Source organism: Eptesicus fuscus, chromosome 6 (genome assembly GCF_027574615.1).
Source record: "Eptesicus fuscus isolate TK198812 chromosome 6, DD_ASM_mEF_20220401, whole genome shotgun sequence".
Classification (NCBI taxonomy): domain Eukaryota; kingdom Metazoa; phylum Chordata; class Mammalia; order Chiroptera; family Vespertilionidae; genus Eptesicus; species Eptesicus fuscus.
Genome location: NC_072478.1, coordinates 79,486,292 through 79,495,589, shown reverse-complemented (window position 1 = coordinate 79,495,589; position 9,298 = coordinate 79,486,292). Strand labels below are relative to the sequence as shown.

General features: G+C 36.0%; 1 protein-coding gene across 1 annotated transcript; it reads right to left on the bottom strand.

The window, feature by feature from the left end:
* Positions 1 to 1,679: 1,679 nt before the first annotated feature.
* On the bottom strand, positions 1,680 to 7,316 carry IGIP (IgA inducing protein). Its single transcript, XM_028147323.2, is given in 2 exon segments — positions 1,680 to 1,966; positions 1,968 to 7,316. Coding segments are annotated over 2 exon segments (234 nt in total). The 5' UTR covers positions 2,091 to 7,316; the 3' UTR covers positions 1,680 to 1,855.
* Between the last annotated feature and the right edge of the window lie 1,982 nt (positions 7,317 to 9,298).

Genomic DNA, 9,298 nt, shown 5'->3' with positions numbered 1-9,298 from the left:
CTGACCCCCGCTTTGAGGAGAAAGAGGAATCTAGTGTCCTTAAGAAGTACCCACCTGTCCTCTGTGTGCCTACCCCCCAAATCAGAGGCATGCAAAAGACAGGGAAAACTAGTTTCTTTTAAAATATATTTTTATTGATTTTAAAGAGGAAGGGAGAGGAAGAGAGGTAGAAACATCTATAATGAGCCCTAGCTGGTTTATCCCAGTGGATAGAGCATCGGCCTGTGGACTGAAGGGTTCTGGGTTCAATTCCAGTCAAGGGCACATCCCCAGGTTGTGGCTTGATCACCAGTAGGGGGCGTGCAGGAGGCAGCTGGTCAATGATTCTCATCATTGATGTTTCTCTCTCTCCCTCTCCCTTCCTCTCTGAAATCAATAAAAATAATATTTAAAAAAAGGAACATAATGATGAGAATGACCGATTGGCTGCCTCCTGCACGCCCTCTACTAAGGGTCAAGCCCGAAACTCGGGCATGTGCCCTGACCGGGAATCAAACCATGATCTCCTGGTTCATAGGTCAACCCTCAACCACTGAGCCATAACGGCCATGCGAAAACCTCACCTACCTCCCCAAAACAGCAGCACATGTTAAGTTTTTATATGGTAAAGTCTCTACATTATTTTTTATTGGACTTTGTGGTTATCAGAAGTAGAGGCTAGTTCAATAGCTAGTCTGCTGTTCTTTAGAAAGAAGGGACATTTTAGCAGGAAAAACAAAACAATAACGACAACAGTTTCTTAGGATTCGCCCAGGGAAGCCGGGAACTGTGATACTGTGAACTTGAAATACTTCAATGGCCATAGTCACTGTCATACACATTTAAATAACATTGTATTTTTCCATAATGCAATTTCTGCAAGAACCCTGTTCCTGCAATTACTTGTTTCAAACCTTCCTACATCCAGGCTGAAGGTAACTGAAAGCACCAGAAAAGATAAAATGAGGAGAATGCCACAAATAAAACTTCCAACTCCATTTCTAAAGGTCAAGGAAATGTCATATCCCTGGGCTTCCACTGATTTTTGAATTAGGGGCAAAAACTGGGATGGTTCTTCTTGGTCAGATAATCTAATCTTCAATGAGAAGGTCCCATTAAAATTATTCTGAAGGATCACTCCTGTGCCACATCTTTATTGGTAACTTTACTCATTGTCCACCATTCTACTTACTAGAAAAGAAGATTTAAAATATCTGATTTTCAAGCACTTCTATTATTTCAGAACACTCTCTTCATCTTTTGTCATATACTCTTTTGTAACCCTTCCACTTCCCCAAACCAACTCCAAATTTAAAACAGAAAACAAAAACCTTCCATGGGAGAGGCATGATATAGGGGAAAGTTTTTCTTTCTCTTCAACTGTGATAACTAGGTTAACAGTCTCACCATCAGAAAATTTTCAAAATGAACTCAAGAAGCAAGACAGGGACTCCATTTATGCTGTCATCAATAATAAACAAAACAAAACAACTACCAAAAAAACCCCACAAACCCAATTTGTTTTAAAAAATCATTTTCCAGTGTGTGAGTACACTTAATGCTGCAGCCAATTAATGATCAGGCAAGTATACCTGCCACTGGGTCCTAAAAATAGTTTTCTTCTATCAAATATTATAAAAAAAGAGAATATCCAGGAGCAACCAGACCCTCCCCAAAGGCACTGAAACAAAAGACTGATCTGTTTATATAGTCACATGAAAAATAAACATCTTTATTTTTTGCCTACTTTATTTCATTTTTTTCAAATAAAATTTAAATCTGTACAAAGTATACTGTTACAGTATATATTTTGTAAGAATCAATGCCTAAAAGAATCACAATACTTCAATAAGCAGTACAGCAGACCTCGCTAGTTTCAGCTTTGATATTGAACAAACTCAAGCCGGCTGATGCACAACACATTTGCTTGGTTTCCACATGGTGAGTTCCCAGCACTGAGATGGGAGAACATGACAGCAAGTATGGTTTATATTACAGCCTGACACACGGTGCTTCTTCATATGATAATAACTACACATATTTAATACAGAATGCTCAAATTTACTTTTTAAATTGCATTTGCTTACATCTTTGTTGGCAAATTTCAGCATTCTTAATGGGGTCCCCAAACAGTGCAAATGAATGATATTCTACTATATAATTGGCACATCTCCAATAAGGATTAACTTGTAAACTCAAAGAATATCACAACTTTGTCCTAAAATTTAACTGATACACATCTGGTCCATTTAACCAAAGTCATTTTGGAAAGATATTAAAGAACAATTCTATTTCTGAAAGGATATCACTTTGACCATTCTTTAGAGAAGATAAATTTTTAAATTGTCATTAAAATGCTTTACTATAAAAATTTTACAAACTTGATTAGAAATTTCAAGATGATTCACAGCAGACAAAAACAAACTGTTTATATTCCAACAATACCTACTTTTAGACTTTCAAACAGAGCACAACCATGTCAGCTGTGTTAACTAAAATTCTGAATAATGTACTAAATTTATAAGTGGTGCTGGGTCTAGCAAGTGTAAATACACAGTATATTTTAATGAAAAGAATTGTCTTCTTTATACTTTATTTGTTTTCCCATAAGGAAACATTAATGTTTACATTCTTTAATAAAGTTAATCTTACATCAGAATATAACTTAATACTGTCAGCAACAAGAACCACACACAGTAAATAAGAAGCACATTTAAAATAAGTCTGAATTCACATAGATTAACATTTGTTGGTTAATAAAATATCGACAGTATTACAATCTTACAATATTTACAGTAAGAAAAATCTAGAGTAATATATACCTTTCACAGCAGGATTCCTCTTTTTTTTTTTTTAAATTTCTTCCAGTTTGGGATTGTGTATACATAAAAAGCTCAAATAAAGCAACTCTGTAATATAATCTTAAAATAATGGCTACTGGGGGAAATTCTATCACAACCATTGAAAATAATGGTGACTTTTCACGGAGTCTGTGGCATCTGAGAATCCAGTTAATTAACCAAAGTCTTGCTCAAACCAGCCTCAGTTACCTAGATTAAAGCTGCAGAACTCCGGCCTTCCCTGACTACTGAAAACCCAACAGATTTTCTCAAAATGCTGTAAGAAAAGAGGGAAAATAGGTTTTAGCTCACACCTCATGGCTAGAAGCCTCTGGCCAGTGCACATTCCCCAATTTATATTAAAAGAGGGCCAATTTTATCGCCAAAGTATTACAAGAGTTTACCCTCCAATTACAGGGCACTCGGACACCGCGCTCAATCAATCCTTAACTCTTGTGCAATTGGGGTAAGACAAGAACTTAGCCCATATAATATACACCAGCATCTTAAGAGACTTGGGACTGGGGCAAAGAAACAGACTAGGTTGGTTTGCATTGAGGCCAACAGGGAAAATGGAAAGCAATGCACATTTCCAATTAGAATGGCAAGAAGACCCACATCCCTAAACTGGAATTTTGCCAGGGCATCAGAGTTAGCACCCCCTCTCTGAGTACCACAAGCTCTTAGAATGTGTGCTCTGGGCCTCCTCTGAGAGAGAGCAACTACAGGAAGTAACACCGTGTGGGACATTATTTCAGTGATGACTCCCAAGAAAGCAGTTACAATTCATGAAGCTGGGGCTGTCCACAGCATCTGAGAGCACTCATCTGAGCTGTGACTTGTCGCAACCCTGCTTACTTTAAGACATCTGATGGGCACAGAGCTCTCAGGGATACAGCTGCTGGCTACTTTGGACTCTAGATCTTACAGGTAATCAACAGGTATCTGAGATTGAATTAGCAAACTGTACCATAGCTCCTTAAACAGACACAGTCAGGTTTGAAATCAGGTGAAGTATGAATCTTCACTGTCAGGTCAGAAATCAAAGTGGGAATCTCCCCACATCAGCCAAGGTTATTTTGTCAAAACCTTAGAGGAGTTGGACAGTTTTTCATGTTGCAAGTGATTAGTTTACTTATTTCAGTCAAGCTGGATTGGCAAATCAGACTGATCTATTTAGTTAGCTTCGTTTTATTGATTCTTAATGTATGTGTAAACCCAAAACTGTTGTATTTGGGTTAAATACACTGACAGAGAAAATTCAAACAACAAAAGTTTTCAGCAAACTTCTGTGGCATTTTCTTTTTGTAAGTCAATGCAAGATCTAAAGGTATTTCTACCCAACAAAATCTGTTTAAGTGTTTAATGTTATTTCCTTTTTGGTCCTATACAGAATGCTATGACTTCTATATAGGTCTGAATGCTGCTCCATGTAGATTCCTTCTGTATATCTAAAAATATATACTTCTCAGTAGTTCAATACATGGTTAATCTTCCCACAGAGGAAGATTTTTGTAATCACATGTTGCAAAGTAGAAAAACATCTCCTTTCTAAGAAAGGAAATATACTTTCCTATTGTACACTTTTGAATAAGCCCAAAGGCATGCACCAAAAATCATTATTAAAACTAATACATGCACTAAAATGGTGTAGAGTTAGACTTAAAGTGCTGCTTCTCAATTTTTAAATTTGGAGAAGACATCTTGTCAGTTGTTGACTCAAAGATCTCCACCCCGCCACCCACCCCATTCCATGGCATCAGGAGAGAAAAGTAAAAAGTATGCATAAATCTTTAAACTATTCTTCACATGGGGGAAAGAACAGATATACCAACTATCCTATTTATAAACTGGATTCCCAGTTTTAAATAAAACTAATATTTACTGGTAAAAACTGTCAAAGCGAATACATCCAAAGAAATGTTACTAATAAATATTGTTCTACACAGAGAATAACTTACTTTGGTTTTATGCACCTTCTCAAAAATAATACTGGTGTCCCATATATCACCAAACTGATGTGTTCCAGCAAAGTTGTAAGGCAAATCTTTTTTTCCTAGTGACATCTTGTTTCCCAATAGACAAAACTAAAATCTTTTGGTGAGGAAGGGGTTAAGATAATAGCTAACCCCTTGGCATCCTGAGCATTGTGGTTTATCAAACTCTACCCTGCCAGAAGCTATCAGGCACTCTGACCTCTGCCTTGAACCAGAAATGGCTCCCATGTCTAGAGATGCCCTGACTCCTTATAAATAGCTCTCAAAACTTTGCTTTCTTCCTTCTGTCTTGATGTTGTAATATCTAACAAAGCTGGTTGCAATGTCATATTTTGCTAATCGGGGCCACCATGTAACAGTAATTCCAGATATGTTTTAAGCCAATAGCTAGTTATTAATTTTATCAACTGAATTAAAATTTTCTCTATAGAGTTACCTAGAGCGAGATCTTTTAACTTGGGTTTCAGAAGATGTGTGATGCCCCTGAGGTTATTTGCAAAATTACCTATGTGCATTTTTTTTCTGGGGAGAGGGTCCATCACTTTCATCAGATTATCAAAGGAATCTGTAACCCCAAAAACGGGTTATAGGTACTTAGAGCAATACCCGTAATTCATTTTATATCAGGATTGGGAAATGGGGGCAGAAAACTAAAAAGAGCCTAAAGGGTGGGGGGCAAATTGCCGATCTTTTCCCTTTATTCACATTTGTGAATAGTGCTTCAAACTAGGAAAAATAATTAATTAAACTGATTAAACTCCATAAAAATAATAAAAGCCACTTTCTAAAATATTTTTCATTTTCCATATAGGGTATATTTAGTCTCTAAGAAAAAGTTTGGAGACTGAATTTTTCTCTTTTCCCAAAGGAAATTCATAGATATAATGCTGATCATCATCCACATCTAAAGATTTGTCAACATAAAACTTGAGAACTCTAATGATGCAAGCCTTTAATTTATAGTTTTGAGTAAAGGATTATTTGGAGTCAGATACACATTTGTCAACCTTAGTGTCCCCAAATTGGTCCATATTTAGACAACTACCAGGCACAATTCCACTACATAAGCCTAAAACCTGAACAATGGAAATTTAACTTTCTACCCAAATTAAAAACAAAGCTACAAGGCTCCAGCCACAAACATTCACACTATATCATAGAGGACTTTCTCTTTTCAAATACATCACTGAATTCTCAACACAATTTGCAAACAATAAGATCCAGAATGACTAGCCAGACATGCCTGAGAAGAGCATGTCAAGAAATAAAACATTACTCCCAGCTCCCCCCAATCCAAAAACACACTCTGGCATTCCAAAAATAAATCAGATCTGAAGAGAGGCCTCTTACTTGTTGGTTTTAAGTATGAATTGCCTAAAAGGCTATGGGAAAGGGAATATAAAATGAAATAATTAAACAACTTACAAAAATAATTTTAGCCAAAACACATTTTCACACTATTGACAAAACTATCAACCTTTTTTTTTTTTTTTTACAATTCTGAACCTGTGTTGCACAATTTCACTAAGACAAAATATATGTTCATAGGTATACTTTTTGTCCTCCTATTCTTTCTAGAGCACATCTTTACGTTATAAGAATGCCTCTAGTTAAAATAAAGTCTCTTATCCCTTGCCACACCCCCCTCAAAAAGTGAGTCAACCTTGAATTCCAAAAAGGAATATTCATTTAATATAATTATTCAATACCAGTCATATCACACTGACCATGAGAAAACTCTATGAGCATTATGGAAAACTACATGAAAGAGGGAGCTGCCACTTGCCACCCACTTCACTTCCAGATTTTTAAGCCAATACCCAGCTAGACTCAAATCTCATTGATTTCAGTGAATACAAATCACTCCAAAACCAAGCCATCTCAGGCTGGAAGTTGGATCTCAAAGACATCATTATATATATGTATTTCTATCCTAAGCTTTCACTTTGTCTATTCAAATAGTTGAATAAAGCTCACATTTACAAAGGATTTTATTGGCAAATAAAGGTCCATATTAAAAATTTCATCGAAACAATTTTTTTTTCACATAGCTAACACTATGTAATGTTTTCTTGGATTTACAAAGCATATTTAATTGCATATAAGCATGCTTTGGGTGGGATATTAAAAACATAACTCTGTAAGAAATTAGAAAAGACTAGAAACAAAAGTGAAAGTGACTAGTCTTAACTTCCAAAAAATCAAGTGCAAAGGTAAATAGTGCAAATAATGAAAACTAGAAAATTTATAGGCAATTTTACATAGTTTTACCCGCTTTTGCACTTTTACATATTGACAACTTTATAAACCCTAACAACTATGCAGCATGGAAATGGGCTATCATTTATCGCCATTGACTAGACTAAGGAAGTCTTTCAAAGACATTTAAATCACTGGTTCTTGACACAGGTTTGGGAATTCACTTCTTTTTCAACATTCCTAAGGGTGGGAGCTATTAAAGAAGGCTCTGGACTGACTTGTAACTGTATTATAATTTCAAATCTGACACACAATGAATTGTGAAAATCATACTGTCAATTCTACAAAATAAGTTATAAAAACAATTCTGCTATTGTTAATGAACTTAACAAAAAATTACCTTCCGAATACAAAATCAACACCTTTCTCTTAGCTATCTTTAAAGAGATTTTATCACATATACAGATTTGGGTAAAATGAAACTTGAAAGTAATCTGTCAAAATCACTGAGAATAAGTCCATACTAAACTAAAAAACAAGAGTTAATCCAAATATACTTGAATTAGGTAACTTTAAAAGTAAGTATTATAGCAATTTTTTTTTCTTATATAATTTAAAATACTTCTGGGATATTGGGAACAGAAATCTAAACATGATCAATTCATTCTACAAAAGGCATAAGAACTTCCAAGATGTACTAAATTATGTTATTACATCTCCCACCACTGAACTCTTGGGAATTCTACAATTTTAAAGTAATAGGAAAAGTGGGAAAACAAACAAACTTGAGTTTGGGGGTTGGTATGTTGTCTGATTTCATAAATATAGTATTCTGAGGTTCTCATAAGGTTCACAATGTTAAAATGTTTGTTAGGATTGCAAATGTATAAGAAATAGAAAAGATGCCTAATATTGCAATTTAGTGTTTTTATCTGGTTTATGGTCCTCTTCTAAGAAATGTATGTGGACTAAAGGCTCAAGATTCTATAAAAGCAAGGTATAATACAGATCTTTGTAGACTGCAAAAAAAGTCAAATGATTTTGATCTAAGGACCATTTTGAAAAGTAAAGATAAGTTATCTTATAACACGAGCCCAGGAGAATAGAGAGTACATATGATATATATTCCTGATAGTTTATAAATTACTAGAGGCCTGGTGCACGAATTCATGCACAGGTGGGGTCCGGCCAGCCCACTGATGGGGTTGGGTGGGCGATTGGGGGCGGGGCCATCCGGGGGGGCGGGACTTCGGGCTGTTGGCTGGCCCCATCCCCAGTCTAACTCCTGGACTAGGGGACAATTTGCATATTAGCCTTTTATTATATAGGATAACTAAAAAAGTTCTCAAAATAGTAAGTCTGCAGGACCAACTTGCCTTGACCAGAAAAGTTGCCATTCCACAATTGTTCTACTTAATTTGTCCAGAAAAGCAAAAATCCTACGTCTGAAAACAGATCTGTATAATGCATCATCATCGTAACATCTAGCTAAAGACCAAAAGCTTTCCCATAACCAACAAGGGACCCATTTTCTCTGGCTATTGAAATTTCCTTAGCAAAGATCAACTTCATTGTCCTTAGTAAACAACTCTCATTTAAGACTCCACCTTAGTACTTTTCCTACCTCTAATAAAAATCCTCCCACTTTACCTCCAAACCATTCCCTGATACACATATCACACTCACACAAGCACATCAAACAACTCTCTCCTTTCTGCTCTCAGATTTCCAAAGCAGTAAGTCTCAGCCCCAGTAACTTACCTAAAATACACATACTTCTTACTCTCTTCAATTCACAAATTTCTTAATTCACAAATTATTAACAAACAATTTTGATGTCTTTCAAACTACCAACTTAAGACTATGGGGAAAACAGCAGTCAGAAACACTGCCTGATTACCTCATAATACAAAAATTTTCCTGGGGTCAGTTAGCTGTTCTAAGACAGAAGTCAGCAATTTATTTACTTCCTTCTCAATGGGGTAAGCTTGAGTGCCACTGGCAAGCCTATGGCAAGAAGAATAAAGAAGGAGAGACGAACAAGGAAAAAGGCAGATGGGTTAAAGAAAATGCCAGATGTAGAAGGCAGGGAGGTAGATGAAATACCACCAACAAACTACCTGAACTGGAAACCGTCAAATCCACTCCAGCTGAATGCGAGTTTGACTCAATCCCAACATGTGTCTAATAATTCATTAGCTGATTGCCATCATTGTTTGACTAAGTCAAGGTGAATTCATAAGTCACCTATCTCATTACTTTGACTGCCAGTTTACAATAAAG